Below are 17,758 nucleotides of genomic sequence, written 5' to 3' on the forward strand. Positions count from 1 at the left end.
GAGGGACCCCGCCGTGCTGACCCCAGGATCCTGGCCTTCGGCCCTGCCTGGTCTGTGCTGCTTTGAGGCAGCGGCCCGGGCAGACTAATAAGGCGTTCGGTGCTGGCTCCTGCAAGCTCATTCCCCCTTCCCGGCCGGCTGGCTGGCCCGCGGGACCTCACCGGTGCCCTGGGAAGCCACGTGCCGAGAATGGCCGAGTTCGGGTCAGCGGGCGTGGAGGAGGGCACCTGCTGAGCAGCGGCCCATGGGCACTGCCACCTGTCACAGCAGCTCCCAGAGCCCCGACTATACAGTGAACAGTGACCCAGATCCGTGCCCTCGATGAAGTACAACACACTCCGTCACTGAGCCACGCGGGCCAGCTTCCCATTTCCAGTCGCCTTGTGGAATAAGGAGCAGGTGAAATTAATACTACATTGAACCCATTCCACCCACGATACTGCTTTCAGCCCGTGATCTATAGACAGCTCAGCAGTGAGACAGTTGACCTTGTTTTGCTCATACGACATCTCGAAACCCACTGTGGATTGTGCGCCCGCGGTGCGCCGCAGTTCAGACCAGCCACGCTTCGAGGGCTGCGTGCCACGTGTCCCGTGGCTGCCGTGTCGGATACCCCAGGTGTGAGATGTCCGCTTCCAAGGTGGTTCGGAGGCCCCGGCTGCTCCGAGCTCCTGGCTCATGCCCGTGCTTGCCTGTACTCCGTCCCTGGGGGTGGTTGTGAGAATCTCTGACGTGGTGACGGAGGAGGAGGCAGCATGCTGTGGCTGGCTCACAGAGAGCGGTGTTGAGTCCAGGCTGTTCTGGTTTCCCACTGCGTGACATTGGGTAAACTGTCTAATCTCCCTGACCCTTAATTTCCTCCGAAGAGCCGTTGCAGGGGTGGAGTTGAGGGGCAGGGTGAGGAGGGACCGGCATGTATCAGGCACCGAGGAACCGCCGCTACTCGGAACCGGACCTCCTGGCATTGTCCTAACTCTGGCAGCTTGATGCAGGACTCTGAGGATGGAGACATCGGGGAGGGTGGAGGTGAGGGTAGGAGGGAAGCTTTAGGCCTCAGGCTGCACGCCGTGCTCCTCCCCTGCCCCAGGGAAATGAACCAGGATAGGGTGAGGGGATCCCCTGTGACTGCTCCATCTTGCCTGCAGTCTGAAGCCACCGTGGAGGGGCCCCCCAGTGTCACCAGCTTTTACGGTGGCAGCTGTAGGTTCGGTGGCCACGTCCCTGCGGGCCCCACACCCAGGGAAGCCTCCTCATGGGTCAGGGTGCTCTGCATGCTAATGTGGGGAGCAGTGGGTGTCCCCGTGAATGCCAGAGTGGGGCGGGGACCTCCATCTTCAATAGAAAGTCGGCCTGGAGCCGGGCTACCCTGCCTGGGCTGACTGGGAGCCAACAGCAAACCTTTTTCTGGCTGTAATGTGATTACTTGTAGAAACTCTGTTCTGCGTAGATCTACCCACCCTCTGTAAATTCAGCTACTGATGCTGGCTGAGAACCTACCCCCCCCCCCCACTTTAGAATAGTTTTAATCCTGTGGAAGGACCCAAGTTTATCCAAACCATAGGAACCCTTTGCAGTGCCAGATGGCTGCATCTTTTAGAGCAGATTTGGCAAAGCCCACGGAGCTGGTGCCTACAGTGGGTTGAATTCTGTCCCCTGAAAAGAGTTGAGTTCTTGACCCTAGAAGCCTGGGACTCTGATCTTATTTGGAAACAGGGTCTTTGAGGATGTCATTAGTTGCGTTCAGAGGAGGTCACACTGGATCGGGGTGGCCCTAAATGGGACGGCTGGGGGGACGAAGACACACAGGTAAGGAGAATGCCATGAAGTCACTTGGTTACTCTTCTCAGTTCTGTGCCCCCCACCCCTGAAACACAAGGAGCCATAGCACCTCCATAAGGCTGCCCTTCTGTCTGTGCGGGCCTGCAGCCCACGTGGGGGCTCAGTCGGTGCCAATGGAGGAGGTGTTTGGACTCCACCGTTTCAGCCTGAGGGACATCTGACTCTGGGACGGTTCTTGCTCCATGGGGTCAAGAGTACGATCCCTGGTCGAGAATATCCAGGCCCAGAACACTGACTCCCACCAGCCAAACTCAGCCCCGACACATCTGCACCCCAAAGCCTATTTCTTGACCGCCAAGCCTCTCTCAAATAGATCTGTGGTCTTCCCGTGGGAAAAACCAGAGCTGAAGAGAAGACCTGAAGGCAGGCTGGTGAGTAGACGCAACCAAAGCCGGGAGCTGCAGGCCCCTCTTGTTTTGCATGGTTTTTATTTATACAGCTCTGGGATAAATGAGAGCTTTTTGTTCAGCCCTGCCTGGTCATACAAGCCCGGCTTTGAGATGGCTGGATGCGCCAGTCTGGACCAGGGCCCCAGGGCTGTGCTGTGGGCAGTGGCAGGACCACATGCCCTCGGGCCTGGATTCTCCTCATAAGGCCCCTTTGTTCTCGGCCTCCCCCGACCCCTTCCCGCACTTACGCTCTCTGCAAAGTGTGCCTCTCTGCTCGCTGCACCCGGGCAGGGGAGCATCCTTCCTGCAGGCGACCCTGGGAGTCTCAGTATACGCAGGCGAGGAGCAAGGCCGGCCAACAAGATAAGTTTTGGGTCCCACTGAATCCATTCTGTAAACACTGGCAGCTGCAAGATCAAGATCAAGGACATTTCAAACGCTCCAACATCTGTGGAAACTGGAAGCTGTTCTATGCCGCGTTTGGCCAGGCAGACCACATGGCTCAGTCAAGGGGCTCCTCCCTGCTGATGTCATGCAGGTGACCCTGGGAAGAATGTGCGGGCAGGCTTTCCGCCAGCAGATCTTCCCCAAGAAGGGGTCGGGTTCTTTGTGAACGCTGGGCCAAGAGGAGAGATTCAAGCCTGCAGGCTCCACGCCACCATATGTGTAGGGTAGGGACAAGGCTGAGGTTGGCACGACCTGCAACCTTTCCTCACCCCCTCCTTCCTTCATCCCATGACCCCATCCTCCTCCTGCACCGACATCAATCTTTATCTTGGAAAGGAAGCCCCGCAAAGGAAACCACATCTACTGTTGTCCTCATATTTTGTTATTTTTCTCTTATTTCCTAATGGTATTAGATCATATATGTTATTTTTTGTCATACTCTCTCTATATTATTTTTTTCAAATATTGCGTGCCTATTCCAACGTATACGTTTATTGCATGTATCAAGACCAGAGAATGTAAGGGGTCTTCTCTGAGTACTCACAACGGGCTCATAACACCTGGCTTTTCCATCTTTTCTTTGTTTTGTCTTTATTTGGTGTACTGCGTGAGTTTTGATTTGGTTCTTTGGGTCGCTAACCGTCTTTATGGTGCAGGTGTCCTGACGACAGGACCACTTACGCTAGGTTCTCGGCGCCTAGAGAAGGACGGGTTCGGAACCTCTGCTTTCCTCGGAGCACCGGCTGGCTTGTTTCTGCGCCTGTCAGAACAGGATGTCCACGCCTACCATGCCACTTACCTAAGACTTCTCAGAAAGTAGGGAGTCGGAGCCTGCCTCTAGGTGGGCTTCCTCTTCTGGAGGTTGGTGTCACTCAAAGTCACCCCTGCAAATGCAGGTGACAACCCAGCTCTGAGGTAGCCTGGCTAGATGGGCTCTTAGCGGCTGAGGGAAGAGGAGGCGACCTGATACTCCAGCTGAAGCCTCATTGATCTTGAGCCACAAGTTAAGTTGGGAGTGCAGAGACAGGTAAGGCAGGACAGCAATCCCCGTCTCTCAGAGGTGAGATTCTAAACATCCTTTTACAGTTTGCTTTCTGCCAGGGAGTGGTCAAGAACATAGAGAAGGGAACAGGAAAGATTCCCTGGGGACATTAAAATGGCCTTAAAATCCAAAGGGTGTCTCCCTTGGTGGGGTGTCTCTACTGGAAGCATCCTCATTCCTAAGGCTGTGTTGGGTTTTACGACAAACAGGCTGCACCACGCAGGTCAGGGTGTTTTCTCAGCCACCTGACTCGTCCAGGATGTGGCTTCCTGACCCTGCTGGGCTGCAGAGTGCTGACTGCAGTGCCCGCTCTGCCGGTCCTTCAACCACTCCCTGTTCCTTGGGGCAGGCTCAGGGTTCTGGAGCCCACGAGCCACGCCTGCCCATGGGAGCACACGCAGGAGGTGCGGCCTGGCCAGCAGGGCTAGCTCGTCACTGGCCTGGAAGGGCGTCTGGGTTTTGCTCTGCTGGCGTCTCCCCAAATCTAACGGTGGCACAGGACAGTGTAGGGTACGGCTGGGCTCTCCCTTCACTTGCCATTCCCAGAGGATCCCCAGATTCCCAGAGCCTTCCCTGGATTCTGACTAAGCCCCCTCTCCTGCTAGGACCCAGCAGGGACAGCCCAGTCCAGTCTGCCCAGCCTGGCACGCTGCCTGGAGTCCCCTTCTTTCAGAACAAGCTGTCTTTCCTGGGCCCCACATGAGGTCAGTACAAGGTCAAAGGCCACAGCAGTGGACACGGCTTAGATCCTACCCAGATCCCGATGAACTAGACAGTGGGGGTGGCTGGTCGTGAGTTGGGGTTTGTGGCTTTGAGTAAATATGAGATTAATCATGGCAACCTGTGCTGAGCACCTGCTAAGCACCGCCTGAACTCTGTGATGCTGGGTTTGAATGCAGAAGCCAGACTTGCGAGGGCTGGGCACTGCGGAGGGGCCCAAGAAGAACTGAGCTTGCTGTTCATAGGCCAGAGGAAGGGTGATGTGTCTGGAGCTTGTGGAAAGGAGAGGGTTGGGGACGGGCGGGACAGGAACCCCAGCCTGTTAAATTTGATCATCATCATCCAAGCTGGACTTTGTAGCAGCACAAGGGCCCACAAGTGCGCTGGTTCTGGGGGAGAGGGCTGTGAGGAAAGTAGGGAGTAAGTAATACACATCACGCACTTTGCTTGGGTCGTGGAACACCAGCATTGGCTGTATTGTTGTTGTTGTTGTTGTTAATGATAAATTCTCCAGCAGCCCTAGGATGCTGCACTATGAGCTCACAGATGAGGACACTGAGGGATGATGGAGGGGTAGGGGGTGCAAGCGCTGGCTGGGGTGGCCTCTTGGTTATCAGTGACCATCCCAGGGCCGAGCGCGGGCTGGAAACCCTCTAGGACTATCGGCCACTGTGGTCACTTCATCTGCACAAGGTCGCGATGCGACGGGGCTGGGGACCCCCTCGTTGCTCCGGAGTGACCCACCTCGCATGGTCTGTGCCCCTCCCGGGCCGGCCGCTGGCTCTCCAGGGCGGGGGGCACTGTCCAGGGTGCTGTCCAGGGCACTGTCCAGGGTGTCTCCAGGGCTGGGGGCTGCTGGCGGAGACGGGGTGCAGACCCCTGCTGGGCCGGAATGCGGGCTCCCCCGCACCCCGCCCCGCGGGAAGCGGCAGGCGGCGCGTCCCCCTCGGCCTGGCGCCGGGGCGCTGGGGGCGCCACGGGCGGCATTCTGGCCGCCGCCGCCCGAGCTCCCCCACGCCCGCAGGGGCGGGGCCCGGACCCGAGAAGCGAAACCGGGCGGCGGCGGAGGCTCGCGCGCCGGGGCGCCGCGGGTGCGAGCGGGAGCGGGGACGCGCCGCCGGGTCCTCGGTCTGGCTCGTGGCGCCTGCGTGCGGCGGGCCGCCCCTCTTCCTGCGGCGCCTGGGTTCGGTTTCGCCCCGGGCTCCCGGTCCCGCCGCGCCCCGCCCCGCGCCGTGCGGACCCCAGCCCCGGGCCGCGGGCAGCGGGAGCCTCGCTCTCTCGAGCTGCCACGCCGGAGCGGCGCTGGTGCCCGGGGTGCCCCTATGTGTCTCCGCAGTGACTTTCTGGGAACGGCATCCCCGCCCCCAACCGCGCCGCCCGGAGCGCAGCGCCCTCCGCGGTTCCCAGGGCTGCCCACGGCCACGGTCGCCAGGCCAGGGTGGGCACCTCTGCCGCGACAGCCTTAAGGGCCACGAGGTGGCCGCGGGGAGGCCAGAGAAGGAGCGAGTGCAGAGATGGGGGCGGCCGGCCGCCCCGCCCCGCCCCGCCCCGCCCCGCCCCCTGTCCCCACCCCCGCCCCCGCCCCCGCTGGTCGGCTTGGTTTGGTGGCGGTTGGGAGGATGGGCTTTGAGTTGGCACCGTTCCGAAGTCCGGAAGCGACTGGGTAGAGTGTTGTGCGTGTTCTCTTGGGTTCTCGTTTATGGCCTGAGGCCCCTGGTGGGGGCGAGAAACAATGGGACACTTCACGGAGGATTTCCAAGCCCTCTTGTGACTTTCTTGGTGGGTGGGAAGCAGAGCCTTGCGGAGGAGGGCAATTAGGGGTAGAGGCCTGGGCCGTGGGGAGTCACTGAGAGTCACAGAGCGAAAGCCCAGACCAGGACGGTGGTCACTTCCCTGGTCATGTGGTGGTGAGGGGCGAGGTGGGGGCCGGGGCTTGGCGGTGTCGGGTTGAGCCGGGCAACGGGGCACACACCAGCGTAGCTCTGCCCTGCCCCTGAGAGCTCACTGTCTGGTGGACAGTGAGCCAAGTCAGGGCGAGGCAGGGGCGGGCAGCTGGCTGGAAGCAGGCAGGACGCAGCCCGTTAGCCCGTTGTTAGGAGTCCCGACCACTAGCCCCGTTAGCTCTGGGCTGCCGGCGCAGGCGGGTCCCTCGGGTCCGCTCCAGCATCTCTGCAGTGCCGTCTGCCTCGCCTAGTCCCCGTGTCACCTGTGAGCAGGTGCTTCTGTCTCTGTGCCCCTTGTCCAGTGGCCCCGGCGCACAGGCCAGACATGGGCTGTGTCTCTGCCTGGAACAACCCCCCCTCCGCCCCCACCTAGTTCTCAGTTGTCCCAGCCCCCAGTCTCAGCCAGGGGGGACAGTTTTCGACTCACTGAGTGACGGAGAGCCCAGGAGGGGCGAGCCTGGCTGGGGGAGCAGAAAGGGAATAGGGTGCTGGAGCCCCTGGTGGGGGAGGGGGAGGGGAAGGGGGAGCTGCCCCCCCCCTGCCGGTCAGAGCTGGGGGTGGGGCGGTTACTTGGTCGGGGGGCCAGGGCTATGAGTGCTGCAGGTGGGGAAGTGCTAGTGCTAGGTTTCGATTGAGCTGGAGGACCTTCTGGGCGCTGTTACTTCACTTTCCCAGAAAATGAAACTGAAGCAGGGCTGTGGTCACGTGACAGGTGGCTCAGTATATAGTCAGCTGCCTGGGGACCCTTCCTTTTTCTTCCAGATCTGCAGGAGCGTTCCCGCCTGGAGAAGACCCATCCCTGGAGGAATGGAGTGTCTTTCGTGTGGGCATGTCTCCAAAGATGAAGCCCCCAAGTTCTGCAGCCAGTGTGGACAGAGGCTGCTTCCTGCAGCCCCCGTAGCCGGTAAGGGCTGAATGGGGGCGGTGGGGTAGGCAGCAGCCCAGTCCCACTTCCCTTCGCTGAAATGGAAACCGTGGCCAGCAGGCAGCTCAGTCGGGTAGTATGAGGTCTTCTATGGCTGGAGGAACTCTTACTAGAAGCGCTTTTGTTAGAAGGACACTTTCATCTGGTCCTTTGCTGGAAGCTTTTGTTGCTTTTTAAAAACTTTCAGGGGCACCTGGGTGGCTCAGTCGGTTAAGCAGCTGCCTTCAGCTCAGATCATGATCCCGGGGTCCTGGGATCGAGCCTCGCATCAGGCTCCCTGCTCAGCAGGGAGCCTGCTTCTCTCTGTGCCTGCCACTCCCCCTGCTTGTGCTCTCTCTCTCTCTCCCTGACAAATTAAAAACAAAAACAAAATTTTCAATTTCATTTCTTGGAGAGAACTTGAGGGTTCTCCTCCTTCTCGGGACTGGGAAATGTCAGGCTGAGCTGAGGAATCTTAGTGGATTTCAGAGGATGCTGTGTGGAAGTGGTGTCCCAGGTGCTGTGATGGGGTGCGGGGTCCCCACAGCCTGGATGGGACCCTTCCCGGTGGCAGGTCAGTGCCCTGAAAGGGGAATCATGTCAGGTGGCCCCCCCACCAGCCGGCTCAGGTCAGTCCTTAACTCTCTTGGTGTCCAGGGCCACAGGCTGCCTTCCTTCCTTTCCTAGGTGTTCTTGGACCACAGGACCTTTGCACTGCCTGTTCCCTCAGCTTGGAATATACCTTTCCTCTGAGGGCAGCACATTACCCCCTCACCTGTCTTTGCTCCTCCACATTCTCCTCTGGAGGTTCACTCTGTCTACCCCATTGAGAACTACACCTGCCCCCCCACCCCGCCACCGCCCGCACTTTACCAGGCTGTGTGTCCTTCTGGCATTGGCCCACGGCAGTGTGTGGCTCCAGACAAGACCTTTGCTCTCTTGTTGGCTGCTTTACTCCAAGTCCCTGGCACACAGTAGGTGCTTGAGTAATAATTTCTGGACCAATCAAAGAAAGTCCTCTAGAAGATCATGTGTGTTTTCTAAATACAGGTTGTGTGTGTTTGTACGGGAGTCAGTAAATGCTTTCCGTACCAGCCCTTCTTGCTTGCCGACCTTGGGTGATCAAGGGTGCACTGTGTGTTAGGTGCGAAGGGGAGTCACTGGTTCGTTACTCACTCGTTTTTGCCGTCTGCGTACAAAGTGCTCATGTCAGAGATGTTTTTATTGGACTGACTGTAAGACGTACGAAGAGGCGACTGCTTTTGTTGTCAATTTTTGTTTGATTTTCTTTTGCTGCTGCCCCTTTAGGGAGGAGCTCTGGCTGGAGTCAGATCTGGGGAGTCTGTCTTTTCCTTTGGAACACGAGGGACTTGACTCACGCAGTCGTGCTTGAGTTGGCTTGGTGTCCGCTGTCCTCATTGATTCCTTGCTGTCTGGATATGGAACCAGGGCATAGCTGAGCTCCTGGTGTCCAGGTGGAATTTTCCACCTGCTAGGGCTCCACACCCTGGTCACTACAACATCCTGAGTGGGAGACCTTGTGAGGGGGGTCTTTGGGACCCCAGAGAGTAAAAACCCCAAATCAGACCAGTTGGTGAGAGCCTGGTGCTGTGCTAAGTATTGAGGGGGGAGCTATCATAAATTCCCATTTTACGGATGCCAAGGGTGAGGCACAAAGAGGTTAAGTAACCTGTGTGCAGTCCCACGGCCAGCAATTGGCAGAGACAGGATTTGAACCCAGGCCAGCGGCTCTGCAGGGCTTGTGCCCTCGGGGGAAGCCATGGTCTTGCAGCCTCCAAGGGAAGGGAGGGAAGGGGGGCTGCTGGCGGCCCCCTCTGTCTGCTCTGAAGTGCCACCACCTGGGCTGTGTGGATAAGCAGCTCCAGCCCCTGCTGGCCCTGCCTGTAGTGGGGGTCAGGGGCCAGGGGTGAGGCAGCGTGAGTGTGGGGCAGAGGTTGAGTGTGGGCCTCCAGGGTGGAAATGAATTACTGTGACCAGGTAAAGCAGGGGGATCCCGGATGGATAGGCCGAGGACCCCGATGGGCTTTCCTGGAGTCTGGGTCCAGTGCCTGATGCCTCCTGGAGATCCACCTCTTTGGGAGAACGCCTGCTCCTCCCAGGGGCCTCCAGGGGAGCGCAGTGCCTCTGCCCTGCTCCGGTTTTCTGCAAGGGGGTCTCAGCGCGCTGCAGGGGGCAGCCCAGGCGCTTGCCAACAGAACCGGCAAAGGAAGGTCTGTGTGGGAGCCTGGGCGTGTGGCATTTTTACAGGATGCCATGAAGTCTCCCCGTCCTCACAGTAGCCCGGGGGTCACCGTCCACGGCGCTGCCCATCCCAGCAGGTAGGGAGGGCGGGTCAGGTCCCAAGCGTCCCCACCCCTGCCTCCGAGAGGCTGGCAAAGGCCTGGAGAGCGGCCGGGGCGCTGGCTTCTCACGTGGGGGCCCTCCCCTGCGGCTGGCGGGAGCGGGGCCGGTCCTGGTCCCTCTGGCGGGGCTCCCGGGGTGGGACTCCGCGGGATCCCCGAGGGCCGGAGTCTCAAGAGCGATGGCGATCTCCCCCAGCGCCCCTGCCCGGCACGGTGCTTCCTGCCTCCCCGCCCCTCCGCCGCCTCGCCCCTCCCTCACACCGGGCTGTGCCTCTGTTTACAGGAATGCAAAGTGAAACCAAGCTGCCGGGGCTTGGCTGGAGCTGCCCCGGAGAGTCTTCTTCCTGTCAGGCCCTCCCAGGGCTGCCGGGCCGGGGCTTGGGGGCACGCCAGACCAGGGGCTCTGGGGTGGTGGGCAGGGCCGGGGTCTGGGGGCCCAGAGAGCGAATGGTCAGGAAAGAACTCTGAAGACGTTTTTGGTGCAAAAATGGTGGTTCTATTAAAGCACAGGGACAGGACCCGCGGGCAGAAAGAGCTGCGCTGGGGTCGTGAGGAGCGATTGATTATATACTTTTAAGTTGGGATGGGTAGAGACAAAGGAGATTTCCCAAAGGGTTTTCTTTTTTTTTTTTTTAAGATTTTTTATTTATTTTTTGACAGAGAGAGACACAGCGAGAGAGGGAACACAAGCAGGGGGAGTGGGAGAGGGAGAAGCAGCCTTCTCGCAGAGCAGGGAGCCTGATGCGGGGCTCGATCCCTGGACCCTGGGACCTTGACCCGAGCCGAAGCCAGACGCTTAACGACTGAGCCCCCCAGGCGCCCCCCCTCAAAGGGTTTTCTTATGTTAAAGAAGACTTACAGGATCCGGGAGGCCTGGCCATTGTTGAGCTAAGGTAGTTTTTGGCTCTGGCAAGACATTAACATGACAACCCTTGGGAGTTCCTGGAGGAACTTCATCCTCTGCTGCCTCAAGCATTTGTCAAGGAAATTTAGTTTTATCTACCATTTCTTTTTGCCTTGGCTCCCCCCATCACTGGATGACTGGGTCTTGGGGGTGTGGGGGGGGCCACGTGGATAAAGGCGTGGAAGGGGAGTGTGTGGAGAGTCCCAGCCCATCCTGGGCAGAGGGTGGCCAACTTTGCCCGGGTCATGTAGGGCCAGTCCGATGGTGGAGGGTAGGGCCAGGGGAGAGGGTCAGGTGCCCCAGGGGACTCAGTGGGACTTGACCTGGCGTGTTAGAAGTTTATTATCAGGAGATGATATTCACTTTTTATTTTCCGCTATTTCCCAGTGTCCTTGATGTTTTTATAATGGGAAAAAGATGAGAGCCTGAGACCCTATAGGCATCCCGGGCAGGGCTGGGGGCCACTGGGGGAGCTCAGAGGCAGGACAGGTACAGATGGGGGTGGCCCCAGGGGGGTTTGAGGAGGCAGCGGAGGGTCACCAGTCAGGGATGGAGCCATCCTGCCCGTTCGTGCCTGTGGGGCTGGTGTGGGCACCTCGTCTCCATGGCCACCTGCACAGGCTGTGGGTTTGTGCTCGCACTTAGGTGGTGGTGGGGGCCAGGTGGACCTGGAGGGTTGTGTTTTCAGTGCGCTGGGTTTTATTATTTTAATTGTGGTGAAACATTTATAACTTGAAATGTTCGGTTTTAACGGCATGTAACTGTTCAGTGGCACGAAGCACGTTGTCACTGCTGTGCCCCATCCCCACCTCCCCCTCCAGAACATTCTCATCTTCCCAAACTGAAAGTCTGTCCCCAGTAAACACTAACGCCTCCCACAGCCGCTGGTACCCACCATCCTCTTTCTGACTCTGGGAATGTGACTCCCCTATGGACCTCGTGAGAGAGTGGGAAGCGTGCCTACTTGCTTCAGCCTTCAGGACAGGGAAGGCTGCAGCCCGTGTTTTCCAGCTGAGGGCTAGGCCCGGATGGCTGGGCCCCCCCTGGCTAGCTGGTGGCCGTCCCAAGGGCGCATGCGCTGCAGACCCAGGCCTGCTTCTGGGGCCCTCATTGGAAGGAAGCCTGGGTGTCGGAGTCAGCGTGGCTGACTGGTTTAGGTTGAGCTAATTTTGTGTGACATTTTGTTGTAGCAATGATTTGGGGTTGCTGGTGAGGCCTCTGCCTTCTTCCCTCATTCCTGTACTAATCAGCCAGTGACCTGATTTTGGGATCTGAAGGCGCTCAGACCCAGTTGGCTCTCTGGATACCCCTAGGTTTGTTTGCCTGCAGGAATGCCTGTTTGCAGGAGCAACGCAGGGGAGATCATGCCTCCCAGCATGCCTGCATGCTTCAGGGGTGGGGGACAGGAATTTGCTCTGATTCAGCCAAAATGTCCTGTGGGCAAGGACCATGTCCCCAACAGCTGTCCCCAGGGCCTGTCGTGGCTTCTGTGAAACCATGGGAGGCAGTCCAATGCCTGGGTTCAAACCCTGCTCCCCCATTGTTCTTCCATATTTGTGTCTACCAAACAGTAAGGTGCTAGGAAAAGCACCTCCCCCATTGGGTAGCTGTGAGTACTTAGTGGGTTAACATGCAGAGTGCCTACTAAGTGCCAAGGAAGGTTTGCTCTTCCTGAATCCAGCTACATTCCTTTTTATTTTGATGATCATAGAAATATCACATGCTGGTGTGAATTGATGTGATTTGAAGTGGGGTTCAGGAGCGAACGGTCAAGAAAGAATTCTTGAAACGTTTTTGGTGCAAAAAAGGGTGGTTTTATTATAACACAGGGACAGGATCCGTGGGCAGGAAGAGCTGCCCCTGGATTGTGAGGAGCTATTGATTATATACTTTGGAGTTGGGGGAGGTAAAGACAGTGCAAAGTTTCCAAAAGGATTTTCCTATCTTAAAGACTCACAGGATCCTGGAGCCCTGGCTATTGTTAAGCTAAGGTTGTCTTTCCTCTAGCAAGGCATTAACATGAAGATTGGGAATTCTTGGAGGAATATTATACTCTGCCTGTCCCAAGTATTTGTCAGTAGGCTGCAGGTTATAAGGAAATTTAATTTTATCTACATTTCTTTTGCCTTTGTTCCTCACATCATGAATCACGTTATAGGAGAGCATAAAAACCACAAAGCCCCTGACCTTCCCCCAGCCCCAGCCCTTCGCATTCCCAGCTAACACAACACCATTAAGTATTTGATGTGTCCCCTTCTGGATATTTCCTCTGTGTGGGAACGTGCGTGCGCACACGTGTTTCTGTAAGCTGGTGGGGTCATGCTAATGTAGCTTTAGGACATAGGTGAGGTTCGGTGGGGTAGGGTCCAGAGCCGACAGCCAAGGGAGAATTCTTGAGACGTCTTTGGTACAAAAAGGTGGTTTTATTAAAGCACAGAGGGGCACCTGGGTGGCTCAATTGGTTAAGCGTCTGCCTTCGGCTCAGGTCATGATCCTGGAGTCCCGGGATCGAGTCCCACATCGGGCTCCCTGCTCAGCAGGGACTCTGCTTCTCCCTCTGACCCTCCCCACTCTCATGCTCTCTCTCTCGCTCTCATTTCTCGCTCTCTCTCAAATAAATAAAAATCTTTAAAAAAAATTTTTACTAAAGCACGGGGACAGGACCCGTGGACAGAGAGTTGCACTGGGGTCATGAGGAGTGGCCCATTATATACTTTCAAGTTGGGAGGGGGTTAGTGATGTAGTTTTTGAATGTAAGTGAGGTCTGGGGCCGACAACCAAGAAAGAATTCTTAAGATGTCTCTGGTGCAAAAAGATGATTTTATTAAAGCACGGGGACAGGACCCGTGGGCGGAAAGAGCTGCTGTCCCTGAGTTGTGAGGGGTGGCTGATTATATACTCGGGAGTTGGGGAGGTGAGGACAAAGGGGGTGTTCAGAAGGACTGTCGTATGCTAAAGACTCTCCGGGTACTGGAGGCCTGGTTATTGTCAAGCCAAGGCTGTTTTCCCCTCTAATGAGGCACTAACATGAAGACAGTTGGGAGTTTCCTGGAGGGATGTTACATTCCTCCTATCACACGTACTTGTCAATGGGCTCTAGGTTTAGAAGAAATTCAGTTTTATTTACATTTCCTTCTGGAAGCTATTGCTAAGGCTTTTGTAAGTAAACTGAGGGAGACTCCTGTCCTGCAAGGCTGTGATCTCTATCGTTAACTGTTTGTTTTTCCTTTAGGGCAGCCAGGAGTGCATGAGGAACGTCACCCATGCCACATGGGGGGGGGGCAGGGGGGGCGGGTAGGACACCAGCTTCTGCGCTGTCCTCAGCAAGCCTTCTGCTCCCTCATCGTTAGGGAGAGCGAAAGTCCCTAAGTAATTTCGGAAGCAAGGTTTCCAGGACCTTGAGGGGCTAGCTATTGTTGGGAAAAGGTCATTTACTACTGTCTAATAAAACCTGAGTCATGAGACCCTTCAAATGTCTGTCAGTGGGCCACATGCCTGGGGGATGATTGCCAACATGGATCTTGGGGGGTAGAGATAAAGGGAGTATCCAAAGGAATTTTTATTTATTTTTTATTTATGAAGATTTCATTTATGTATGTATGTGTGTATGTATTTTAGAGAAGGAGAGAGGGAAGGGGCGGGGGGAAAGGGAGAGAGAATCTTTTTTTTTTTTTTTAATTATTTATTTGAGAGAGAGAATGAGATAGAGCATGAGAGGGGGAGGGTCAGAGGGAGAAGCAGACTCCCTGCTGAGCAGGGAGCCCGATGTGGGACTCGATCCCAGGACTCCAGGATCTTGACCTGAGCCGAAGGCAGTCGCTTAACCAACTGAGCCACCCAGGCGCCCAAGGAGAGAGAAGCTTAAGCAAGCTCCACACTCAGCACAGAGCCCAATGTGGGGCTTGATCTCACAACCCTGAGATCATGACCTGAGCCAAAATCAAGAATTGGATGCTTAACCAATGAGCCACTCAGGCGCCTCCAAAGGAATTTTTATATGGTAAAGTAGACTTACAGGATCCTGGAGGGTCGGGCTAAGATTGCCTTTTGCCCTTAGCAAAGTGTCCACATCGAGGCAGCTGAGTCCCTAGAGGAATGTCACTCTGCCTGTTTCAAGGCCTTGTCAATGGGCTGTAAGTAGTAAGGAAAATTAATAATTTTTCTTCTGCCTTTGTTTGCCACATCACTAGGCACTTACCTTGTTCCATTGTTTTGCCGTAGGGCACATGGCGGGGTAGATCTTGCCCCCGGAACCAGTCTATCTGGAGGACAGCCTGGTGTGTTTACAATGCATAGGGCTTCTGGCCCCTCTGACCTAGGGGTTTCGAGGTTTCTTGACCACCCATATTCTCTGTAGCACTGGGTGCTATCGATCTTGCTAATCAGTGCCAAGTGGATGGGTTAGACGTGGTATCTCACAGATTTCTTTCTCACTTCCTTGATCAGTAGGGAGCCAAGGATATTTTTGAGGGTTAAGAGGTTACTTGTATTTCTTTTTCATTGAACTGCCTCTTGTTTTCCTTTTGGGAAGCTCATTTTTTAGAAAAATTCTTACTGCTTTTCATAGTCTTTGGGGCTGTTTATGTTGGAGAGGACCAGAACCCCAGCTCCCTCCTTCATCAGCTGGAGGAATGCACTGGCCACACACTCCACTCCAGATCCAGGGATTTGGATTTCCGTGGGGCTCCCTCTCTGTCCTGAGCTCCTCGGTCTCTGCATCTTTCTCTGGTCCCCTGCTTTGTCCTTAGGCTGGCTGTATTCACAGAGGCAAGCTGGCTCACCAGTTCCGGTGCCTGGCATCTGTTTTTCTGACCGTGGGAGGAAATCAATGTGTCTGAAACCCCAGTAACCAGACCTGGAGGCCGTCCGCACTTCCTGCCAATCACTGGGGCAGGAGAAATGCCAGGTTCTCATGGGTCAGGCTAATCAGGGCCCGCCCCATGTAGAGGCAGGTGGAAGAGAGACTGGCCAAAATGCTCACAGTTTATCATCAAAGGAGAGTGGCCCTGGGCTGGTGTGTGCGATGATATCCTTGTTGCTTTGGTTCTTTGGCCGTCAGCTTGTTGGGGAGGAAGAATTTTTCTCTGCCCTTCAAAATGCTTCTGGCTGGTCTAAGAATTAAATTGACACGTGACAGATTGACAGGAGAAAATCAAATTTAATTTCCACACAATGAGAGATTGCAAAGACAAGGGAAGGGAGATGTATATGTCACCCTGAACTCAGGAGAAGGGGTGGGCACCTGGGAGAGGGGCTGCGAATGGGGCACCTGTCCCTCAGAAGAGAGGAAGAAGCACTCTGGGCAGGGAGGGGAGTGGCACGTTCTGTTTTGGAGACAGTCGGGGCCAGGCCACTCTGCCCCTGCTGACATCAGAAAGAGCTAGACGCTCAGACTGCACGTGCTGTTTTGGGGGTTTGGCCCCGTCCTTGGGGCTGGGGCCAGGATCCTGGGTCCCTCATGCCCACCCAAGAGCAGACATTGTACCCAGGGAAAGTGCATGATGGGGGAGAGGGCTGATCTGGCCAGTGTCCTGGGAGGATTTTCCTCCGTGACTTCCCTTACTTTTCCTTGAGACCTGACCCATGTGCACGTACCTTTGTAGATTCTGAGAACAACAATCCTGAGGCAATGCCGGCCCCAGAGGCAGAAATGGAGCGTGGGCAGGAGCTGAGGGAGGACGGCGGCTCGCTCTTCTCCCCGGGCTCAAGTCATCTCCCGCAGGAAGATCCGGATGAGCCCCCTTCCAGCGCCAGCGTCTCCTTGGCCTGCCGGAGAGTGGGAAGAGTGAGTATGCCCGGTCCCCGGCAGGGCGGGTCTGTGAGGAGCGGTACCTGCCTGTTGCCCGCTGTGTCTCGACGGCAGGGACCGGTGGCCGGTGTGGCCGGGCCGGGTCTGGAAGCCTGAGCTGCTGCCGCGTGCGTGTGCGGCGCCTCCCCTCCGGACCTCTCGGCCTTGACAGTGCCGGCGCTGAGGTGTCTCGAAGCCCCAGAGACGGGGCTGGTGCTCAGGGAGTTCGCGGCTGGCCAGACGCTCCTCCCCGGAGAGTGGGGGCGCGGCCGGGGCCCAGCAGCGTGCGGCCCCCCGCAAGTGTCAGACCCCGAGCGCGTCGGGGCCCTGGGTGAGGCTGGCAGGGAGCGCCCTGGGCAGGTTCGGGGAGAATGGCGGCAGAGAAGATCCCGTGCTGCAGATCAGCCTGTCCGGACCCAGCGGGCCTGTGCTTTCCTGCTGGAGGCCGAGAGAGGGATGCCGTCCTTCTGTGTCGGGGTTGGGGCTGCTGTCCTGTCTGTGCTCAGATCCTTGTGGTGGTCACACCAGCGGGGGAAGCGCTGCAGCTGGCTGTGTCCTGGTTGGTGTGGGCATGGGGTGGGGTGTGCGTGGGGGGAGTGTGAGTGTGGGGGTGGGGGTATGTTGGTGGTATGTATGTGAGTGTGGTATGGAGTGTGTGTGAGTGTAAGGTGTGTGTGTGGGTGTGTTAATGTGAGGTGTGAGTGGGGTGTGGGAGGTGTGAGTCGGGTGAGTGTGTGATGTATGGGTGTGTGTGTGGGGGTGTGAGTTGCGGTGTGTTTGTGATGTGTGAGTGGGGGGGTGTCGTACGTGTTCTGTGCAGGTGTGTGTGAGTGAGCGTGTGTCCTTCCCCTTGGCGAGTCAATGTTCAGAGCAGGATGTGGGACAGTGAAGGTTTCGGTGAACTCGGAAATGGGCGCTGAGGGGCGCAGACCCACAGGAGGGTGTGGCGCTGTGAGTGAACCTGGTTCTGAGCCCAGCAGGACTGGGTTTTCTTTTTTAACCTTGAAGTAAACAGAGTGAGTTTAAAGCTCTTTTGGAAACAAAAATGGGCAAGAATGAATCAAGAATGCTATGAAAAAGGAAAATCTTGAGTGGGACTTACTGTACTAAATCAAACAAAAACGTGGTCCAAAGCCATAGTCAGTAAAACCGTGAATTCTGGGGGCGATTGCTGCACCAGAAGAGACGGCCCTGAGTCAGAACCTCTATGTACAAGAACTGTGGGGGGGAATATATGTAAATATTTATCTGATCTCTGAATGGGGAAAGATTTTCTGATAATTAAAGCAATGGAAAAGGCTACAAATGAAAGACTGGTGGTTTTGACTTAAAAATACTAAAAATCTCATAGAATATGATAAACACAAATGAAGGGCAAACAATCTAGGAAAAACATAGAATATTTGTATTTACATAAAA

The 17,758-nt window shown here is 56.4% G+C and overlaps 1 protein-coding gene across 5 annotated transcripts in view; it reads left to right on the forward strand.

Moving 5' to 3' along the window:
* Window positions 1-6,091: 6,091 nt before the first annotated feature.
* RNF213 (ring finger protein 213) overlaps window positions 6,092-17,758 on the forward strand; it is a 103,762-nt gene continuing 92,095 nt past the window's right edge. For 3 of the 5 annotated variants that reach the window (XM_064583614.1, XM_064583617.1, XM_064583616.1), the window contains exons 1-3: window positions 6,192-6,216; window positions 7,143-7,284; window positions 16,155-16,336. In XM_064583614.1, the coding sequence (XP_064439684.1) occupies window positions 7,188-7,284; window positions 16,155-16,336 (279 nt within the window). In that variant the 5' untranslated portion in view covers window positions 6,192-6,216; window positions 7,143-7,187. Of the gene's footprint in view, window positions 6,217-7,142; window positions 7,285-16,154; window positions 16,337-17,758 lie in introns of all 5 variants that reach the window. The other 2 variants (XM_064583615.1, XR_010408757.1) reach the window with 2 other exon arrangements.

Source organism: Mirounga angustirostris, unplaced genomic scaffold (assembly GCF_029215605.1).
Source record: "Mirounga angustirostris isolate CCGP_5_RB_7025 unplaced genomic scaffold, mMirAng1.0.hap1 SCAF_17, whole genome shotgun sequence".
Taxonomy (NCBI): Eukaryota; Metazoa; Chordata; class Mammalia; order Carnivora; family Phocidae; genus Mirounga; species Mirounga angustirostris.